Raw genomic sequence first — 24,560 nt, 5'->3', positions numbered from 1 at the left:
AGGAGGTGAGGTCTCTTTGTGTGTTTGTTTGGTAGTTCCTATGTAGAAGATGTGGCCTCAGTGTCTGTTAGTGTCTTAATGACTGAGGCATGTCCTGTTTGATAGATACTGCAAAGGGGGTGTGGCCTCTGTGTCTGTTAATCGTAATGAAGGAGGTGTGGTATATTTGTCTAAAAGCTACTGTGAAGGAGGTGTGGCCTCTCTGTCTGTTAATCGTAATAAAGTAGGTGTGGCTTGTTGGATAGTAACAGTAACTAAAGTGATAACAGCTGTATGTCATGTAACTGTGCAAAGCTAAATGTCCTGTTCATCACGTTCTTGTTTTTGTCTTCTTGACAGGACCATACAAATTTGTGTATCTTGTATTAGAGCAGTTACATTTTGGTACTTTGAGTACAATTCTCTCATACTGACCCACTGGATGTTCAACATGGCACCTCATTGCAAAGACTCTCTGAGGAATTGAGAATTAGAATTGTTGCCCTCTTGTTGGCCGACGCTATATGAAGATCAGTATCACCCTGAAACTTACAGTACAGTGGCCAGGGTCATACAGAGGTTTCCCAAGATGGGTTCCACTCAGAACAGACCTCACAAGAGGTCCATCAAAGAAGTTGAGTGCAGCAGCATTGGTTTAGAAGTTGCAGAAGCGGACAGTCCACTTGTCAGAGCTCAGACCTTACGCCGCACACTGCAACAAGTCGGTTTGCATGGCCATCATTCCAGAAGGAAGCCCCTTCTAAAGCTCTCTCACAAGAAAGGCCACAGTTTGTAGAAGACGACCAGAAAATATATTCAAGTTTAATTTCTATAGTATTGTCCCTTGAGAACATATAATAAAATGGTTGCTGAAATGTGAGGGGTGCACTCACTTTTGTGAGATATCGTATATTCCTTCTTTGAATTTCGTAAGACTTTTATAATCTTTACCGTCAATATGTAACATGTTTATACCATATTACAAGTTTTACAGAAGGTATTATAGTTTAAAATATTTGACATTAACATATAAAACTTTTATTTGTTGAAGGTTTTGTGTTTCTGCAAGTTTTTTTTATTATTCCAGTTCTCTGGGATAAAGTGTATTTATATTCTTTATGCCTATGCATTACTCTACAAGTATAGAAATGCGCCTAGAATTATTATTAAAGCTATAAAAATAGACAGCATTATTTAGTCTTCACCTTCCTCACCACTCGAATCTGCTGAGAGAGGTCAAAGGCAGCACAAGCCATTTTTAACACCCAATACTATTCTCTCTTCTCTGACATATTTTTTTCTCCCCATCAGCTTCCACTTCCAGTCCCTCTACATCTCTCCATTTATCTCTCCATTCCTACCTCTATCTTGCTGTCTATTCTTTCACTAACTGAGCTGCATCCTTTAAAATTTTATCAACGCATCTGACAGGATTGAGTCAGGTGAAATGGGCTGACGAGGAAAACGTAGGAAGAAATATAGAAATGAGAAAAGGTGGATTTAAGGCAAGATAGGACAGGCCTAAAGAAGTATAGAGATAAATGAAATATCTGTCTAAGAAGATGGTTTAGCTGGGGGGGGGGGTTTACACCGTTTTTTCTAAAGGTGTTAAGAATTTTATAGTGCCCTCTGTTGCCTGTGATGTAAAATACAGTGGCATTGAAGACAACTTTTCTTTCTCAAAACTAATTCCAGAGTATACCTATGATAAATATGAGAAGGACAATGAAAAGACAATGGAAACCAGAAATCCAAAGTATGGAACTAAGCGTAAATAGGCGGAGTCATAGCCTTTGCAACAACTTAATACATCAACGGAAAGTTTGTATGTGTTGGAAAATTGAAACACCTCCAGTTTGAACATCTCCAAGCTCACAAACACGCATTGAATCTGTTCAATACGCTGTATAAATACACACTTCCCTTTCTCACTCTAAACACTTTTGTGTACTGCAGCAGTCACCTTGTGTTTATACCACTATAAGCTGCTTGTCTTTGTGATCTATACACACATTCACACACAGGCCCGAGACCCAAACCCAAAGTGGACTACTGAGAGTGTATTTGTTGAAACGCTTAATCCGCTGCAGAGAATGATCCCACAGATAATACTCTGTACTCAGAAATGACTGATTATTAGGGTTGTGTAGCTCTTCTTCTGATATAAAGTAAATAACAATAGTTGTTTAAACCATTCTGTGCAGAATGTAATTAGAAATTAAATATTTGATTTAGAACCTTTTTTTATATATATGTTTTGGTATATGGTGCAATATGGTTCAGTACAATATAATTTTGTATTATTATTTGTTTTACTAAAATACAAACCTTTACCAATGAGACTAACAGTAATATAGGCCACACCTCCTTCACTAACTCTAACAGTAATATAGGCCACACCTCCTTTACTAACTCTAACAGTAATATAGGCCACACCTCCTTCACTAACTCTAACAGTAATATAGGCAACACCTCCTTAACTAACTCTAACAGTAATAAAAATCACACCTCTTTCACTAACTCTAATAGTAATACAGGCCACACCTCCTTTACTAACTCTAACAGTAATATAGGCCACACCTCCTTCACTAACTCTAACAGTAATATAGGCAACACCTCCTTAACTAACTCTAACAGTAATAAAAATCACACCTCTTTCACTAACTCTAATAGTAATACAGGCCACACCTCCTTTACCAACTCTAACAGTAATATAGGCCACACCTCCTTCACTAACTCTAACAGTAATATAGGCAACACCTCCTTAACTAACTCTAACAGTAATAAAAATCACACCTCTTTCACTAACTCTAATAGTAATACAGGCCACACCTCCTTTACTAACTCTAACAGTAGCATAGGCCACACCTTCACTAACTCTAACAGTAATACAGACCACACCTCCTTCACTAACTTTAACAGTAATATAGGCCACACCTCCTTTACTAACTCTGACAGTAATATAGTCCACACCTCCTTTACTAACTCTAATAGTAATATAGGCCACACCTCCTTTACTAACTCTGACAGTAATATAGGCCACACCTCCTTTACTAACTCTAACAGTAATAAAAATCACACCTCTTTCACTAACTCTAACAGTAATACAGACCACACCTCCTTTACTAACTCTAAAAGTAATATAGGCCACACCTCCTTTACTAACTATAACAGTAATACAGACCACACCTCCTTCACTAACTCTAACAGTAATATAGGCCACACCTCCTTCACTAACTCTAACAGTAATATTTAGGCCACACCTCCTCCATAAATACTAACAATAATATATGCCACACCTTCTTTATTAAGACTAACAGCACCAAAGGCCACACCTCCTTCAATAACTTTAACAGTAATATAGGCCACACCTCCTTCACTAACTCTAACAGTAATATAGGCCACACCTCCTTCACTAACTTTAACAGTAATTTAGGCCACACCTCCTTTACTAACTTTAACAGTAATATAGGCCACACCTCCTTTACTAACTTTAACAGTAATATAGGCCACACCTCCTTCAATAACTCTAACAGTATTACAAGCCACACCTCCTTCACTAACGCTAACAGTATTACAAGCCACACCTCCTTCACTAGCTTTAACACTAATATAGGCCACACCTCCTTCACTAACTCTAACAGTATTACAAGCCACACCTCCTTCATTAACTCTAACAGTAATATAGGCTACACCTCCTTCACTAACTCTAACAGTAATATAGGCCACACCTCCTTCCCTAACTCTAACAGTAATACAGGCTACACCTCCTTTACTAACTCTAACAGTATTACAAGCCACACCCCCTTCATTAACTCTAACAGTAATATAGGCCACACCTCTAGGCCACACCTCCTTCACTAACTCTAACAGTATTACAAGCCACACCTCCTTCATTAACTCTAACAGTAATATAGGCCACACCTCCTTCACTAACTCTAACAGTAATATAGGCCACACCTCCTTCACTAACTCCAACAGTAATATAGGCCACACCTCCTTCACTAACTTTAACAATAATATTTAGTCCACACCGCCTCCATAAATACTAACAGTAATATAGGCCACACCTCCTTTATTAAGACTAACAGCACCAAAGGCCACACCTCCTTCACTAACTCTAACAGTAATATAGGCCACACCTGCTTCATTGTGACTCAAAGGTGCATAGGTCACGCCTTTCTCTCTGGAGCTGACATAGTAAATCAGTACAATTGCACTATAAATGTTTGTGGCATATACATTTTTACTTTTTTAGTGTCTTACTAGTGTGTATTTGGGAATATAAGACATTTTATATCACTTGTAGGAGTCAGTGATTTTTTAGTACCATACACACCTGATGTTATCGCAGTATATAAAAACCAGACATCTGTACCTCATGTACTTCATGTACCTCGCAGCTCTATGACACTGTAAATTCATACCACACACCGATGGCAGTGATGGCCAGGCCGTCTCAACAAGCGACTGAAACAGTACCATTGTACACCAGAGTACGCTTTCATTCTAGCTTTAATTACGCTGTGAATCAATCGGATCATTTTTCTCCAAACATGCCAAACATTTGTTTGATTCTTAAAATATAACAGTGTGTGTTTTGTTAGATTTCAAATTGGATCAATATGGACAATATTCAATAGTGCACAACTAGCATCGACTGGATTCGGTTCTTTCGTATTATACCTCATTGATGTCAAATTCTTGCTTCTGGCTTGTCAGAAAGTATGGATCAATTCCTCAGACAGTAGAGCTTTCAGCAGTGCATAATGCGCAATTATCATTACTTATAGGGCATCATAGGGCATATCTTAGAATTCGATTTTATAGTTTTACGATTTCATGATTTCTCGTCAACGTGTACCCGAGAGTTAATGTTATTGTTGTTTTCAGAGGCTTTAAAACAAAAAGCTTATATACTGCTTTACAGTATGCTCCAGTTTCTTGAGGAATATATTGATTAATGAAGCTTATAAGAGAAGCCGAAAGAAGACGAAGAAAACATGAGTTAAACATCTGTTCAACTCCTGCATGAAAATGTAAAGCCCTAAGAGACGGGTTGCCAGATCCCCATTAAATACCCTCTAAGAGCACATAACACTACATCCTAATGTTGGCTATTCCATCATTTCAATACCCTGAAATGGGTAGGAGGTCTGAAAGGACATTTGTTGTATTTCCATCATGCTTTTGTAGTTTATTTTCTTTCATCATCCATTAGTCCATGCCTCGGTTTCTCCTTGAGTGGCGCGGTACGTCCGTTGGCCACCCAAAACAGATCGGCTAAACGCCATTAGTCCCTCAGCGCTGTTGTTAGTTTGGAATGCGGGCCTTATGCCCAGCTCTCACAGCACAGATGAACATCTTATTGTACGGAGAGGGATCTTAATGGAAAGTGCAGTTTGCTCAGAGTGTCAGCATGCCTGCTAAAACAAATATGACTCACTCCGCTATTACTTATGTTTGTTCATATTTTCATATCTATTTTCCAATAAGACCACTTAAGCTTGTTGTTATGGGTTTTTTTGAGCTTATTCGCTTTTCCATTTTTGGTTTCGGATGCCTGCAGAAGCGCGTTTCTTTTTATTATGCCGCCCAGCTCTGTAAATACGGAAGACTCTCAGTGAAAAAGGCGAGAGCCTAGCTAAATACGTCTGCTGAATAATTATTTCCAAGTCTAGAATAAACTGGACAGGCTTCCTACCTCTCTGTTGCAGGTTAGACTCGAAGAGACTTGTTTAGAGTTTGTGATTTAATTACAAACGTTATGCCAATATTTACTTTGGAAGTATTTGTATAGTCATAGGCACTAATAAGTTCAGGCAATTTTCTTGGTGTGGCCTTTTATACCAATCATCTGTGACCTTCAAGGTTGGCAGATTTTTCTTGAGTAGTAACAGAAGCACTTGGATTTTAGTCTGGAAAAAAAAAAAAATCTGGAAGAAAATGACTGAAATGTTGAACATGAAAAATGTGTTTAAGGCCAAAGTTGTGCAACTGTTGTGTGACTTCTGACTGCAGTGCTTAGGTCTGTTGTTATACCTGAGGTCTGGATTACACAATTATCTAATTAAATATTTTTATTTCTACAGATGGCGCTACTAAGAAGCTACGCAGCACGATCAGAAGAAGCACCGAGACGGGCATTGCCGTGGAGATGAGGAACCGAGTGACGCGGCAGGGCAGTAAGGAGTCGACGGATGGAAGCACTAACAGTAACAGCTCAGAAGGAACGTGAGTGGATTGTTAAGTAGCTTAGTTATAGAATCAGTGTCTTCTTATCAATGTTAATGTATTGGTGTATATTTATTAATCGTGTGTCCAACGTAATACGTTTTATGTCCAACAGTTTCATCTTCCCTACCACCCGATTGGGCCCAGAGAGCCAGTTCAGCGACTTCCTGGATGGCCTTGGCCCCGCCCAGATTGTTGGGCGTCAAACATTAGCCACACCGCCAATGGGTAAGTCTCAAAAACAGTATGTATTTGATGTGCTGCTATAAATGAGATATAAAATGCCTGATACACATATCATTTTAATTGGTCAGTTTTGGAAGATGAGAGGATATTGATAAGCTTGAGTAAAGAATTCGATAATTACTTTTGGCATAAGTAGTTTTGTTGTAGATGTAGTTTTGGTCATTGTTTGCTTGTCTTTCTTATTTGGTATAGACCTTACTGTCCTGTGTCTCCATCTGCTGTTCAGTAGGAATAATCACAGGCAAAGAATTGTATGAACATACCGTATCTCACAAAAGTGAGTACACCAATCACATTTCAGCAACCATTTTAGTATCTCTTCTCAAGGGACAATACTATAGAAATGAAACTTGGATATATTTTAGAATAGTCAATGTGCAGTATGTATATCAGTATAGATTTACTGTCCTCTGAAAATAACTCAACATACAGCCATTATTTTACACCCTAAGTGATCACAGCTGTATATTGTAAATCAAAGCAAAGCCAAATTGAGCCAAGTTTCATTTTTATAGTATTGTCCCTTAATGAAGATGTACTTAATATGGTTGCTGAAATGTGAGGGGTGTGAGATAATGTACATGCTGATATCCTGTTATTATTAATATTATTTTTTGTATATAAATTATGAAGTCTCAGTCAATCTTTATTTAGATACTAACAAATCCTCAATGTAATATTTTAATGAAAATGTAATATTATAAACATTATTGCATTGAAAGCAAAAGTTCAATTCAATTCAATTTATTTTTATTTTTTATAGTGCTTATAGTGCTTTTTTTGTTAGGTGTATGTGTTAATTTATATATATATATATTTTTTTTTTTGTTATTCAAACTAAACTTCAAAACATGTTGGCCTTTGTAGGTGACGTCCATATAAGTGTGATAGATCGAGGTGGTCAAATCGAGGTAGAAATCACCCAGGCCAGGGGTTTAACCCCTAAACCTGGCTCAAAGAACATTCCAGGTAAAAACAAACAAAAAATCTATCTATCAATCAATCTATCTATCTATCTATCTATCTATCTATCTATCTATCTATCTGTCTGTCTGTCTGTCTGTCTGTCTGTCTGTCTGTCTGTCTGTCTGTCTGTCTGTCTGTCTGCCTGCCTGCCTGCCTGCCTGTCTGTCTGTCTGTCTGTCTGTCTGTCTGTCTGTCTGTGTGTGTGTGTGTTTGTGTGTGTGTGTGTGTGTGTGTGTGTGTGTGTGTGTGTGTGTGTGTGTGTGTGTGTAAGTGGGAGTGTGTGTGTGTGTGTGTGTGTGTGTGTGTAAGTGGGAGTGTGTGTGTAATATATGTAATATAATGTCCCTTTAGAAATGCAAGCCAAAGATATGCAATATGTTGTAGTTCTGGAATTCAAATTTTCTGATCAATAAAGCACAACCTGAAACTTTGGATTATTATATGGATTTTACCTGTGTGCCTGCAGCGACTTACGCAAAGGTTTATGTCCTGGAGAACGGAGCATGTCTTTCCAAGAAGAAAACCAAAGTGGTAAAGAAAACTCTGGACCCGACCTACCAGCAAACACTGCTGTTTGATGAAAGCCCTCAGGGCAAAGTGTTACAGGTGGGAAAATGCACCACAACAGGGCTGGCAGTGTTCTGCTTCCCGCATTGCAATGCTCTTTTTATTATTATAGTTTTTTAGCCTCTTGAAGAGTCTCAGACCTAAAAAGCCACTTGATGGTGATTATCAGATTAGCCTTGCTAAAGGGCTTAAAAGTGGCAGCTAGCAGTGTGGGGGCTTGAAATCTTGACCTTCCAATCATTAACCCAGAATCTTTACCATTGAGGTACAGTACCACATCCCTGTCAGTCCTGCAATGGAACCCCTTCTTATTTAGCCAGTTTGTACAAACAGTAGCAGTTGTTTTCATGTATAAGTACTGCTTAATTTTTTATTGGAATCCTGTCAGGCTAACCTGTGTTAGTTATTAGTAATAAGTAACAATTGTCTTTAAAATCCTGTCAGGTCACTTATTTTATTTAGCTAATTTGTATTAGCTGTAATAATTGTTTACATGTATATGTATGGTTTCGAAGATCCTATCAGGTTAGCCTATAGTAGCTAGCTTGCTAAGAAAGTCTGAGAAAATTACATTACATTTACATAATTTATATATATAAACCCCAGCACTAATCATTTGCCTCGTTGTCTATTAGGTGATTGTGTGGGGCGATTATGGCCGCATGGACACCAAGTGCTTCATGGGCATGGCCCAGATCCTCCTGGACGAGCTGGATTTGTCCTCCATGATTGGTGGCTGGTACAAGCTTTTCCCCACTTCCTCTCTCGCCGAGTCCAGCATCGGCCAGCTGACCCGACGCCTCTCACAGTCCTCACTCGAGAGTGCCACCAGCCCCTCGTGCACCTAAGCCACTGTCTTCTTTCAGTGTCTTTATGGTTTTGTTCTCTTTTTTTTTTGTGCAATTGAGTCTTACAATGTAACTCTCCAACACCAGGAGTGGGAAGATCGGTATATATCATCCACCATATATTACTTAATTCGGTCACAAGCTGGAAGGCTGCTAATCCAAAAGCACACACAGACACACACAGACACACACAAACAAAGAACAACAGTTAAATGTGTAACAAAATGTGATTTTGGACCAGCGTACATGCAGAAAGTATGTGGTACAGTGAGATTTAGCTTGTCAGTTTACACGTTCACACATACACAAACACACAGACACACACACACTTTCCAAGTTTTCCAGAAGATGTAGCATTTCTACATGCGCAACCCATAAAAAAGCAGAACGCTTCTAATCATCTTGCTTGCAATCCACCCAGGCTTACTTCGAAAAAAAGAAAAAAAAACCTTTACTTCTGTTTTCCTAAAACTCTCTATGCCAAACCTGCTCAAATATTTATTTTTTAAAACCAAAGCAATTCTTCTTATATGTAGTGTTTGTAAGAGTTAAATATGTAGCAGAGTCTATCACTTAGGTGAGATGCAAAAACAAAAAGAAAGACAAATAAAAAAAGAAATAAATAATTAAACCTTTAGCGTTTAGTCTGATCTACACACAGTCAGGTCCAGAATGGTTTCACCCTTGATAAAGATAAAGCACATATTTACAAAAAAATCAAATCCAAATCTGTTTTACTTCAATTATTTAGATTCCTACAGTAGCTGCCACTTTTCTTTGGATGTTTCTGTGGATGTTCCATCTCTCACCAAGCACACCAGCACTGAGCTTTTCCCTTTAACGACCCGGAACTTTCCAGAAGATCTCCTTCGCATTTCTTCCACCCATGAAACATTGATTTTAATCGGATTAAGAGTTGGCGTGTCCTGAAATATTTGTACATCACGATAATGGCCTTTAGCACAGTTTACAACATTATGTGATCGCCTTCCCCGAGCTTCCCCTCAATACGGTCAATAATATAATCCCTTCAGAAGACAACTGTCCTCTTGCTGCATCCGAAATGCGTCAGACTTTTTTTTTTTATCTCAGAAACACAAACACTGCCCAGAAGATTTGCCAAGTAGCCTATTTCCTTAAATAAAACGATTATATCATCAAGTATCTATGATATATTTATGGTGTGTGCTGTATATTATATCAGGGATGGACAAGTTATAAGCCTGCATACATTTTTGTGCTTTACATTTTTTGTATTTATACTGGACAAGGTCTAATCAATAGTCAGATAATAGATATTTAATAGATAATAAAATAATAATAAAAATATACCCTACTGACATAATATTTTTGATTATTTATCCTAATCAACCAGTGATAGCCTGCTGATTGGGAGAAACCGTTTTAATTACCGTATTTTTGGACTATAAGCCGCTACTTCTTTCCTACGTTTTGAACCCCGTGTCTTAAACAACGTAGCGGCTAATTTATGAATTTTTCCTGGGTTTTTCCCGGTTTCACAAACTTCAAGCCAAAAAACTGAGCGACATAACATTAGACATATTAAATTTCCGAACGGAAACGAAAAAACGCACCTCACCTGTGTTCTGAGCTGCACGGCATCGGGAGAAAAAACTTTTTTTTAAGTGCACGACGATGCCAAAAGATAAAATCTCGAGAGAAATAGTTGTGAAAGGAAGGAGGAAGACAGTGAACAATGACTTTCTTGGTCGGCTACTGTTTATATACGAGCCGTTGTAGCGCGTTGAGTCTGGGTCATGGGATAGTTTGCTAACTCCAGTTGCAACAGAAATCATTTAAGCACAGACAGGTTTCCAAAACTCGTGCTTTTTTATTTTTCTTGGCAACAGCGTTACGGGTTAGTCAAAGAAACATAGAAATCAGCATCAGAAAATAATACGGACATATTCCTCGGTCTTGCACACACGCAGTAATACCGGTAAAAATGCAGTGGCATGCTATTCCCAAAATACCGCTCTGCTCTTAAAGGAGCCACAACATATTTCACCCGTTACACCGTGTGTAACGTGTCTTTTGTTAAAGCCTGTGTACAGTTCATTGGTGTAGACACCTATTTGTAAAATTCAGTGGGTGCGGCTTATATAGTCCGGAAATTACGGTAGTTTTGATTAGCATAAATTTTGCTATACTGACGACTTATTTACAGTCATATAGAGGGATGCTGGGTATAAATATACATTAGCTAGTCATGATAGACTTTCAGAGAGCGCTCGAGGACTACTTGGCAACACAGAATCTTTCTCCCCACAAGAATTTAAGTTTCCCCTTTGATTTGGCAGCAAGAAAACTAGTTTCATTCATCTTTAGGTTCTATAGGTTTCTGTTCAACCACATCATTAACCTGAGCAGCACATTGGAGATAACGAGGTTGAGGATTTGTCCATCTCTGCATATGATTACGCATATTCTTCTAGACTTCAACGTTTGATCTGGTTATTGCAAAAAAATAGACATTTCTTTATTCAGTCATGTTTCAACTCATATTTGAAGAAATTCAGATTCAGATTTCAATCAAAATCAATATAAGAAAAAATCTAATAATTTCATTACGATGGCAAAAAAACATTTTTTACACTGATTTTTTTTTCACATCATCCCGTTTCTGATTCCAAAACGTGCCTCGGGTGTAACAGGGAGATTATTTTCCGCATCAGAACACCGTAGCACTTTCTCAGAGTCCCAATGCCATTTAGGATGTGATGTTTATCGACTGCTGATAATAAGGGCTTTTTTTTTTTGTATTTTCCTGGTAGCACTTTGTCCTGATGGCAAAAAGAGACCACACTTTACACATATTGACACCCCTAAATCCCCCATAGAATACCAGTCATTTAGCTATGTGACGTTTTCCGATTTCATTACATCACCTACTGTACATCCAAAGTTCTTCTAGGTATATGGAATATTAACCCTCTTTGTTTCCTTTATGTTTATCAAGGGTGTTTGTAATTCAGGATTTGGGGGGGTGACTGTCAAGACGCACACACACTTATACACACACTTATACACACACACACACACACACACACACACACACACACACACACACACACACACACACTTCTAAAGGGCAGGGCTCAATTTCATCAGTCAGGTTATTTAAATGCACATAACTCCTGTTACATATGGTAGCATAAATGTATGAATTTAAACAGAGACACATGAAATACATATATAAATTATATAAAGATATTTGTGTTAATGTATTTATTATCTGCATGTTTACTCACACAAAAAAAACAAATATAGAGTGTTGTTTTGAGCTTGCCTTTTACGCATATAGACTATATAAACCGTATTTATTTTGCCGATGCTGTCATTTTGTTTTGTTTTGGGTTTTTTTCTCGTTTTTTTTTTTCTTTCACGGACGTTGGATCTGCACTGAAGGGTACCTTCACAACAAGGCTTTGTGACGTGATGTTTGACCGAACAACCAAAAACCAGCAGCTCGATTTGTCATACAGAAGAGCAAAATGTGTCATTAAAATGAAGTCCTACTAACAAACACGGTGAACTTTCAGGGGGATTTTTTTTTTCATTATACAAGTGGATGATGGAGCCTTTTCTCTCGACCAGCATCTAAATCTAAATGACTAAAGGACCTTATCCTGGAGGTCAGTGAGTGAAAATGGATATCAATGGCCTGTTAATCAAAGCCCAAGAATGATGGAATTATATAAAAAAAAAACAATTGATTGATATTATTTTTCAAAGCTCTTCTCATGCATTTTAAATTTGAATCTGTAAATCAGAGCTTATTCTCTATGGTATGGACCGCATAGTGAAATGCATTATTAGCATTTTAGATAAGAAATTATATACGTGGGCTACTAGAAGGTAGAGAAAACCAAGTCTTTTGTCTGTTTTTTTTTTTTTTTTATCTGAAATGAAAGTTTATTTTCTCCTATATAGAGATTTCTCTCCATGATGACATGTTTTTATAACATCACAAACCAAATGAATATTCCGGACCTCGCACACTCTGTTCAGACTTCCACTGTATCGAGCTCAGATCTCCAAGATTATTTGCCGGCTACATTTTCCCGTTAAGGCGGTTTTCCGTTTTTGGTTTATATCCAGCTGGACACATGGGCTAGTATAAAGTAATTCGATTTGCTTGTAAAAAAATTGAAAATTTCTGATTTTTCTGATTTCTTTTCTACATCGACTATCATCATGTTTTCCACTATATTTATTTTTGCTAAAATGCAAAGAATCAAAATCTGACAGTATCTGAAGTACAAATTTCTTAAATTGCATCAGTGGGAAGTTTTTGTATTTCCATTTCAAGGTTGTTGTTTTTTTTAACCTCTGAGACGAGATGTACATTCGATTCTAAAGTTAGAGGACTGTACTGAAATCACTCCTTTTTTCACTTCACAGCCGAATGTATATATAGTTAGATAGATATAGGTAGGTAGATAGATATAGATATATAGATATACATACTGATATTGCTATTTTTCCATGTGATTTTTTTATGTGTATTCGGCACTTCAGATTGTACATGTCCTTAACCTATAAATGAAGTACTTACACATTTCTATTGGCCTTGCAAGTCTGCAGAATGACCAGAGCAGAAAACAAACACTGAATGCATGATTTCTTATATTCTAGTGTTTTGTTTTAGATTTTTTTTTTGTGGGTTTGTTGGTTGGTTGGTTGGTTGTATTGTATCTGATACAGATTAAGTGCGATTAAGGGCAACAAGTGAGATGAGCTTTCTCTTCCTGTCTTGGTCATTTATGTGGTTTAAACATGTTGCGTTGTGGTACAGTGCAGGTCCAGGGTCCTAAGGGCCCCGAAGGTCCTGGTTTGATCCTGAGATTGGGTAACTGTATGGAATCTTGCATGGTCATGTGTCAATTTGGCTTTTCTCCAGGTTCCCTAGCTTTCTTTGCCTAATAGTGAATTAGGTTTAAGGTGTGAATGAATGTGTGAACCAGGGTTTCTTTTTTTCACATTCCACGCATGCAGTGTTCCTGAACCAGATCCTGATCAAATCCTGTTCAGATCCTGACTCCAAGATCCTGACCAGTGTTTCTATTTGGTTGATGCTAATAATAACTGTAGGCTGCTTTAGGTATTGAAGTGCACTGTATACACTGTATGTACACTGTACTAAAGTTCACACATACAGAAAATCGAAAAGCATTTTGAAGAACACTGTTTGTATAATTCGACTGTCAAGCGTACAGAGTTGTGCAATGTTTTTTTGTACTTTGTCTCTGGTTTGGTTTGTACTTAATGCTTTCGCCAGAATTTAAAAAACAAATCAAACACCTGGTAGATGACCTTGAGGATTGTGGTGCTGAGGTGACATCAGTATGAATGCCCACATCTGGAGGATGATCTTAGCTAATGCTTCATGCTAGTGTGATGGGGTGTGTTGTTTTTTACACGACTTCTAAATCAAACTAAATCAAATGAAATACAATTTTGCTGAATGTTAGATTGAGATCAGGTTCACATGGTTTCAGGTTTCTTAAACCATTTACTCCCAATTTGCTCGATCCCCGTTTCTATGTTGCTGGGATTCTGACGTTCTCCCTAAAATGGCAAAAGTTTTTGTTCGCGCCATAGAGAAGCCCTAATGATTGCAAATTGTTCATAATTTATATAAGGTTCTTTGTAGTTTTTCAGGTTTTGGCCTGTACTGTAGCTTTAACTGCACTGCAATGTGTTACTTTAAAGAAATGTTTAGTTTTCAATTGAATTTGCTTGAATCAAGGTCAGGTTAGAGAAGCTACTTACTAAAATTCACTGTTGCAACAAAGGGTTATCTAGAAAACATAACAGATGTGTCACGTGACATGTCTTTAACAACATGGAATAGCATGAACTGTATGGTATGTATGATGTATGGTAGACGTTGCTAATTAGTAGCATGGATGTCCACAAGAGAAGTAAACAATCTGCTAAAACCTGACTAGCTAAACAAATATGGCCTCTAGCTATACCTTACAGATATGTTTGCAATGTAATTCATTACTGTTGCTTGCTGTGCATTGTGGGTAATACTACACACAGTCAACAATATAAATGAACAGACAATTGTTTTTTTTTTTACATTTATTTTTTTAAATAGCTGATGATCTTGTAAATTCTTGGATGGTGAATTTCTGAGAACTTCAGATGGAATGATATTGGGATTTGGAGAGAAACTATTTCTGTGTTTGTGGCATGTTTTATACCAGTTATATTTTCCTATATATTTGAATATGAACACTTGCCCAGAGGTTTACACCAAATGCCAGAGCTTTTCAATTATTGGTCATTAAAAAAAACAGATAGGATGAACATTCATTTGTTTCTGAGTGTTTTAATGGAGGTTGGGAACATTTATTGTCCAACTGTGAACTGCCTTGTTTTCTTTGACGAGGGCTTTGTAAAGTAGGTCACTTCATTTCCTATGTTGTGTTATTGCTGTTTTCGGATTCTGCCTACATCGATTAAAATGTTCGAGTTTTTTCCTGCAAATTATTTGTTTGTTAAATGAAGCTTGATGAATGTATTTTCTCAGTGATGGCTTGTTGAGTTGTGATGAGAGGAACTGAAGATTTATTTGCTTGAAAATATTATTTTTTGCTCTCTAGAGTCTGAGGAACCATTGAATGTTTTCCATTTTTTGGTGGGGGGCTGTTTTTAAAGTCCTCTCAACCACAGAAGAACAATTCTGTCTAATATTTATCTGAGGGCACGTCTTTGTGCTTTCTATGGGTAGCATTCTGACCTGTCTGGTTAGAACGTGTCATAGTTGTGCATTAAAAGGAAACAACACAACAAAATACTTTACTATTGTGTAGCATAAGTTTGACTTCCGTTCAGTTGCAATACCCATCTTGAAGCTGGTCAGAAAAAAAAAGCGCAGAGGTTTAGCCTTGTTTGGTTCAGTTTGGGTTTAGAAACCTGGTTGTTCACAATAATCTTTTGTATTTATTTCTTTTGCACTATGACTAGGATTTGTAACAGTTGACTGGACACAATGGAATTGCACAAATTTGGTATGAATTGGTTGCTTCTTGTGCATGGTAATTTTCCTATTTAGCCTACAGGGGGATATAGGCAGCCTACATAGTGATATTAAATAAGGCTTTTACACTAGATGTAGTTAAAGTGTTATATCTTATGTAGGCAACCTATATAGGATATAATACACCTAATGTAATGCACTAATATTCAGTAGGATGTTTTTGGTTGATAGTAAAAGATCCATAGTGCACTAAGTGGACATCTAGAGGGTTTATGAATCCTGGCTCCTTGGGCTTTAGGTACTAAATAGAACGTAGCAAACATTGTGTCATTTCAGTTGACTATTGTGTATTATTTTTAGCTTTTTTTTTTTTTACAGCAGAGAATCCAGACCCATAACTGCATTGTGTGTCTGTTTGTCCTCTTAATCCATCGGTCCTCACATGTGGAATGATTTTCGTGAGACAGGCCATATTCAGAAATGTAGCTTCCCTTAGACGTGACACCCGATCATGTTCTGAAGCTTTTACAGATGTACTTAAGGATGGGAAAGTGATCAGTTTTTAACTGGAGGACAGAGAGGATGGTGTGTGTGTGTGTGTGTGTGTGTGTGTGTGTGTGTGTGTGTGTGTGTGTGTGTGTGTGTGTGTGTGTGTGTAGAAATGAATTCCTCACCACTGATCTGGCTTTGGGTGCAGGAAAGGGAGGGACACGCTGGGCAGGAGCTCGATAGCGAAATGGGAACCGTACAGGAAACGGGAGGTGTAATTTTCTACTTGTGCTTTGTAAACGTTTTCTATGTGCAGTATTTGATAATGTAAAACTGGTATTTTTGTGGTTTGTACGCTGAGGAAACCATGATTTAAGGTGCACGTAGTTTTTTAAGAAAATTCGAAAGGTTTAAAAAAAAAAGAAAAAAGTTTTCAAATCTGAAGCCTGTATCTGCATGCGTATTGAGTGCTGGAGGATGGAAATCAATAAAGTTTTATTGGAATCATAGTTTGGTGTGTTTTTTTATTTGTTGTTTTTATTTTTCAGTCTGGTGAAGAGTTGATTGCTCTTGTTGCTGTAACTACACTTAAAGCTGGAAGATCTTCTGAAGCTGTGGATAATAAAATAGTACAGTATAGTAAAGAGAAATGGGAGGTCAGTAGTTATAAGTTTCAATCTCAGGTCCACTTAGCTCCCACTTTTTGGCCTTTAAACCTCAACTGCTCCTTCTTAAGATAATCATTATAGTCAGTGGTGGACAGTAACAAAGTATTTTTTATAATATTTTTATTTATATATTTTCAAGCACATGTTCTTTTATCAAAACATTGAAACATTTACGTTCCACTACATTTCAGAAAACATGCTTAAAGAGGATTAAATAAGAAGGTGCATGGAGAGGACAAGCCTATCTCTGTGATTCTGGTGAGATGTTTACAGTGAGGGTTCTCTCACTTGGTGTCTACAGAAAAGTCTATACTTTCAAAGGCGTGATGTTCAGAAGGATAGAACATCGATTACTCAGAGTTTTCATACATCACTGCTTATAGCTGTGATCATTCTATTAAAAAGCATTTAGTTGAAAAATATTTTTACTCAAGAAGAAATGTAAAAGAAGTAGTTTTACTGTTAGTGGAGCAATATTTAAGGACGGAATGTACTTTTTTTCTCAAGTACAGGAATGACTGACATCTACCACTGTTATGCATAGTATAGTAGTCAAGAAGGTTTTGTCATTTATACCATATAAAACTGACGCAGTACACAGTAAACTGAGACAACGTTTCTACAGAACCCTGTTGCTACATAAAACAACATAGAGCTACCTCACACAACATAGAGCTACCTCACACAACATAGAGCTACATCACACAACATAGAGCTACTTCACACAACATAGAGCTACCTCACACAACATAGAGCTACATCACAGAACATAGAGCTACCTCACACAACATAGAGCTAAATCACAGAACATAGAGCTACCTCACACAACATAGAGCTACCTCACACAACATAGAGCTACCTCACACAACATAGAGCTAAATCACAAAACATAGTGCTACCTCACACAACATAGAGCTACATAACACAACAAAGAGCTAAATCACACAATAAAGAGCTACATCATAGAACATAGAGCTACATCATAGAACATAGAGCTACCTCACACAACATAGAGCTACCTCACACAACATAGAGCTACATCACAGAACATAGAGCTACATCACCCAACATAAAGCTACCTCACACCACATAGAGCTACCTCACACAACATAGAGCTACCTCACACAACATAGAGCTACCTCACACAACATAGAGCTACATCACCCAACATAAAGCTACCTCACACCACATAGAGCTACCTCACACAACATAGAGCTACCTCACACAACATAGAGCTACCTCACACAACATAGAGCTACATAACACAACAAAGAGCTAAATCACACAATAAAGAGCTACATCATAGAACATAGAGCTACATCATAGAACATAGAGCTACCTCACACAACATAGAGCTACCTCACACAACATAGAGCTACCTCACACAACATAGAGCTACATCACACAACAAAGAGCTAAATCACACAATAAAGAGCTACATCATAGAACATAGAGCTACATCATAGAACATAGAGCTACCTCACACAACATAGAGCTACATCACAGAACATAGAGCTACATCACCCAACATAAAGCTACCTCACACCACATAGAGCTACCTCACACAACATAGAGCTACCTCACACAACATAGAGCTACCTCACACAACATAGAGCTACATAACACAACAAAGAGCTAAATCACACAATAAAGAGCTACATCATAGAACATAGAGCTACATCATAGAACATAGAGCTACCTCACACAACATAGAGCTACCTCACACAACATAGAGCTACATCACAGAACATAGAGCTACATCACCCAACATAAAGCTACCTCACACCACATAGAGCTACCTCACACAACATAGAGCTACCTCACACAACATAGAGCTACCTCACACAACATAGAGCTACATAACACAACAAAGAGCTAAATCACACAATAAAGAGCTACATCATAGAACATAGAGCTACATCATAGAACATAGAGCTACCTCACACAACATAGAGCTACCTCACACAACATAGAGCTACCTCACACAACATAGAGCTACATCACACAACAAAGAGCTAAATCACACAATAAAGAGCTACATCATAGAACATAGAGCTACATCATAGAACATAGAGCTACCTCACACAACATAGAGCTACATCACAGAACATAGAGCTACATCACCCAACATAAAGCTACCTCACACCACATAGAGCTACCTCACACAACATAGAGCTACCTCACACAACATAGAGCTACCTCACACAACATAGAGCTACATAACACAACAAAGAGCTAAATCACACAATAAAGAGCTACATCATAGAACATAGAGCTACATCATAGAACATAGAGCTACCTCACACAACATAGAGCTACCTCACACAACATAGAGCTACATCACAGAACATAGAGCTACATCAACCAACATAAAGCTACCTCACACCACATAGAGCTACCTCACACAACATAGAGCTACCTCACACAACATAGAGCTACCTCACACAACATAGAGCTACATCACACAACACAGAGTTAAGGATTAAAGCATGTGTCCTCGCCCTATTAAAATGTATTGTGTGCAAACAAAAGGCAGTGCACCAGACAACACAAGACAGTGTGGGACAGATACACAAAACACACAATAGTGCTGACCAGTAAACCTACAGTACAATATGTTATACAGTACAATGTGCAAAAGAGAGAAATATAAACAAGAGTGTATTTGTAAAAAAAACACAAGTGTCTTGCGATCTAATAGATAATATAAAATATTATGCTATATTATACTATTATAGTATAGTACAATAAAAATGTGTATAATATAGTGATGGTGGTAATAGACCACTAGATGGCGCACCTACCACTGTTATTTTAGGTTATGTTACGTATTATTGACTTTTGCCTTTAGAGACCGTAATCCACACATGCAATCACCATCACTTCAATAAATGTCAACGTTCATTCACCTTCAAAAATGCTTTACAGCATCCCTATTGGTCTTAAACCAGGGGTCACCAAAATGGTGCCAGGTCGCCTGCAAGGACCACATGAGTAGCCCACAGGCCTTTCCTAAAAATAGCTGTTTCCTACTTTGTTAAATCATTGTTGATAATTATTATGAGAAATCAATAACATGATCAGTGTCTTCACATAGATGAATATCATTAATTATTAATAAAAACATATGATAAAAGTTAAATTGAGCAAATGTGTTATTTCAGGTCAAACTGAAAACTGTGTGTATCAAACTGGTAGCCCTTCACATTAATCGCTACCCAAGAAGTAGCTCTTAGTTTCAAAAAGGTTGGTGACCCCTGTCTTAAACATAATCTCGTCTTCTCCAATCGCCACGGCATACGGAGAACCTGTATATAACGTACATTTTTATTTTGCATGTTCAAAGTTTATCTTGGACCAAATTATCATCGAATCTGGAGCTTATCCAAGAAAAACTGCTCACAGGTCTGAAATATACACCAGTCCATCATGCACACATTTCACACTCATTCACACCTCGGCATACTCAGACCACCTACTGAAATAGTTTTGGGAGGTTTGGAAGGATTCCACCTTTTTGAAAATAATTCTATAAGCAGTGGTGGACAGAAACAAAGTAAATGTAATTCGTTCCTGTATTAAACTAGCTTTTTCACGTATCTGTTCAATGTTAAATATTTTACTTTTTACTCAACTACATTTTGCAAAATCAGTCTTTCCTTTTAATTTGAGTTGATAAAAAAAACCTGGTCAAACACACAGCAATCCACCAATCAGGGTCGAACACACGCTCTGTTGTGAACTTGTTATGATTGGCGCTTGGTGTATCTACTGATCACCAACATACAGTTCAGCATCAGTTCAACAGCAAGCAGAATATTTTGTGAGGAATAAATGATGGAAGAAACTCCAGACTGGAACTCACGTGCCACAACACACGTGACCTCATTTGCACAATTTTCTACAAGTAGTTGAAAAGGCGGCTTTGGACTCATGATAATTGTAATAGATATAAATCAGTAATTAACATTATTATTATTATTATTATTATTATTATTATTATTATTATATTAATAGATTGATCCGCTAACAGTCTTTTCACATAAATTGAGTTAATTAAGCAAAGAGCCTCATGACAGAAAAATGATAATAGGAACATTACAGCCATAATAAATCCAAGTACTTTGGATACTTGAGTACATTTGAAAGCAAATACTTTTGTACTTTTACTCAAGTAAAAGTTTAAAGTGAGCATTTTTACTGGAGTCATATTTTACAGAGTACACCTCCACTTTGTGTACTTCATCCACCACTGTAAGATCATTTCCAGACTTACATTCCATATCAGAAGCATCGTTTGTATCATCCCCATTCTGGTTCCTGTACGTTCAAGAAAACATGGTGAAACAGAAATCCATTATAGCAGAGGTAATACTGCCAGTGTTTAACTCTCTCACTTGAGATCCTGTAAAAATAAAGAATTGTCATGTTACATACAGTCGGTATTAAATATACAGAAAATGTACTTTATTTATTATAAGGTCTTACTTGTTGGGGTTGTAGTCTTTCTCCAGATAATCCCTAAAACAGCAAGAACCAGTAATGCAGATATTGTAGCATATAAGGGGATACGTTTTATGTTGATCTGCATAAGTAGTTTATAATTAACTTAGAAATATAAGTAGATTGAAATTACTAGCAGACATACATACACACGAACACACACACACACACACACACACACACACACACACACACACACACATACATACATACATACATACATACATACATACATACACACACACATACACACACACATACATACATACATACATACATACATACATACGTACATACACACACAAACACACTCATAATCAGAATCAAAAGGAATTTGTTTCCAGCTGTTGGCGACTCTCAAAAGTAAAAACACAACTACACAGTAAAAACTACACAAGTAAAAACACAAATACACACACACAACCATTTACACATACATACAGATACACACAAATGCACACACATACATACACACAAACACAAATACACACACACAACCAGTCACAGATACATACAGATACACACACCCATACATACACGCACCCATACATACATACATACACACACAAACACACTCACAATCAGAATCACAAGGAATTTGTTTCTAGCTGTTGGTGACTCTCAAAAGTAAAAACACAACTACACAGTAAAAACTACACAAGTAAAAAACACACACACACACACACACACACACACACACACACACACACACACACACACACACACACACACACCCATACATACATACACACACTCACAATCAGATTCACAAGGAATTTGTTTCCAGCTGTTGGTGACTCTCAAAAGTAAAAACACAACTACACAGTAAAAACTACACAAGTAAAAAACACACACACACACACACACACACACACACACACACACCCATACATACATACACACACTCACAATCAGATTCACAAGGAATTTGTTTCCAGCTGTTGGTGACTCTCAAAAGTACAGACATAAATAACACTACACATTTAGCTTAGACTTTACAAGAACAAACGGACAATGCAAAACATACGATATGAGACAATACAGACAATATAAGTATTAAATAGAATAATATAATGAGTTTATGACAGGTTAGTTATGTACATAAAGTGTGAGAGTGCATGGCAGTGCAGATAGCAGTATTGTGCATCACGTAAGATATACAGCAGTAACAGTGTGTGGGGGGGATGTGATGACTGACTGTTCTGATAAACCAGTACTTATAGATATGAAGCAGGGAATATAATTAGGGTCAGTTGTTAATGAGGCTGATTGCCTGGGGAAAGAAACTGCTCCTGTGTCTGGCAGTTTTGGTGAACAAAGTTCTGTAGCACCTGCCAGAAGGAAGGAGCTGAAAGAGGTAACTCCAGGGTGCGAAGAGTCAGTAGTGATTTTTCCTAACCATTTTGGTTCTTGTGTGGTACAAGTCCTGGAGAGTGGGCAGGGGAGCACCAATGATTTTTTTTTCCTGCTGTTTTAACTGCTGTTTAAACCAGATGGTGATGGATGTGCACAGGACTGATTTAATGGCTACAGGGTAGAACTGCATCAACAGCTCCTGTGGCAGAACATACTTCCTAAATTGGTGTAGAAAGCACATCCTCTGCTGGGACTTTTTGAGAATAAAGTTAATGTTGGACCCCCATTTCAGGTCTTGGGAAATGGTAGTTCCCAGAAACTTGAAGGTCTCACAGATGACACAGGGCTGTCGGATATTGTGAGGGGAAATATTATTGAGGTGTGTTTCCTAAAGTCCACCATCATCTCCACAGTTTTGAGTGTGTTAAGCTCTGGGTTGTGCTGACTGTACCATTGCACCAGCCGCATCACCTCCTGTTGATATGCAGACTCGTCGCCATCTTGGATGAGTCTACTGAGTGTAGTATCATCAAATTTCAGGGTATATTAACAGTTGGGTCACTTGATATGCAGTCATTAGCATAGAGGGAAAATAGCAATGGGGAGAGGACACATCCCTGAGGAGGGCCAGTGCTGACTGTCTGAATACTGGAGGTTACCCTGCCCAGTCTCACGTTTTGTTTCCTGCCTGTCAGGAAGCTGGTGATCCACTGATAGATTGCAGAGGGTATAGTAAGCTTTAGAAAAATAGAGTGGAGAATTTCCAGAATTATTGTATTAAAAGCCTGAAGTCGACAAACATAACCCAGGCAAATGTCCCTGAGCAGTCAAGGTGTTGCAGAATGTAGTGCAGCCCCATGTTGACTGCTACATCCACCGATCTGTTTGCTCGGTAGGCAAACTTTAGGGAATTCAGCAGCTGTTTTGATACATGTTTTACGTGGGCCAATACCAGCTACTTACTGGTCTCCATGACGACAGATGTCAGAGTGACAGGCCTATAGTCATACAGTCCAGTGATGGAGGGTTTCTTGGGGACCGGGATGATGAGTTTAAAGTAGGAGGGGACTTCACACAGCTCCAGTGATCTGTTAAAGATATAGGCAGTTGGTCAGCACATGCTTTGAGACAGGGGGGAAACACCGTCTGGGCCAGGTGCATTCCTGGTCTTCTGTCTCTGGAATAGCCGATTCACGTCCTCTTTACAAATCATGAGCACAACTTCAGTGCTGGGAGGAGTTGTTAGAGGGATTCCCAGAGGTGTGATGGTGGCAGTCAGTGGGCTGGGGTGGGTGAAAGGTGTGAAGATATTGGTCTCAAACCTGCAGGTGTTGAGGTCATTAGCCAAGTCTTTGTTTGCTTCAGTGGGGAGGGGTGGTCTTTAGCAGGCCTTTCGACATTGATGCAGGATCGTAAGCTGAAAACCTGCTATTCAGTTTTTCAGAGTAGCTTTTTTTTGGCTATTCCGAACTCCTATTTGGCTATTCTGAAATGCATACATTTACACACACACACACACACACACACACACACACACACACACACACACACACACACACACACACACACAAGAAATACATACATAAACACACACACCCATATACACACATGTGCATACACACAAACATACATTTACACACACTTATACACATACAGTGCATACACAGACACATACATACACACTAACAT

The 24,560-nt window shown here is 38.0% G+C and overlaps 1 protein-coding gene across 1 annotated transcript in view; it reads left to right on the top strand.

Moving 5' to 3' along the window:
• rims3 (regulating synaptic membrane exocytosis 3) overlaps positions 1 to 16,848 on the top strand; it is a 54,035-nt gene extending 37,187 nt beyond the window's left edge. The window contains 5 exon segments of the mRNA XM_083544406.1: positions 6,072 to 6,213; positions 6,329 to 6,441; positions 7,327 to 7,428; positions 7,892 to 8,031; positions 8,628 to 16,848. Of these exon segments, the coding sequence (XP_083400532.1) occupies positions 6,072 to 6,213; positions 6,329 to 6,441; positions 7,327 to 7,428; positions 7,892 to 8,031; positions 8,628 to 8,840 (710 nt within the window). The 3' untranslated portion in view covers positions 8,841 to 16,848.
• The last annotated feature ends 7,712 nt before the right edge of the window (positions 16,849 to 24,560 follow it).

This window comes from Silurus aristotelis (genome assembly GCF_946808225.1).
Source record: "Silurus aristotelis genome assembly, chromosome: 6".
Lineage (NCBI taxonomy): Eukaryota > Metazoa > Chordata > Actinopteri > Siluriformes > Siluridae > Silurus > Silurus aristotelis.
The sequence above is the reverse complement of the archived record's forward strand: the minus strand, read 5'-3'. Positions and strand labels throughout refer to the sequence as shown.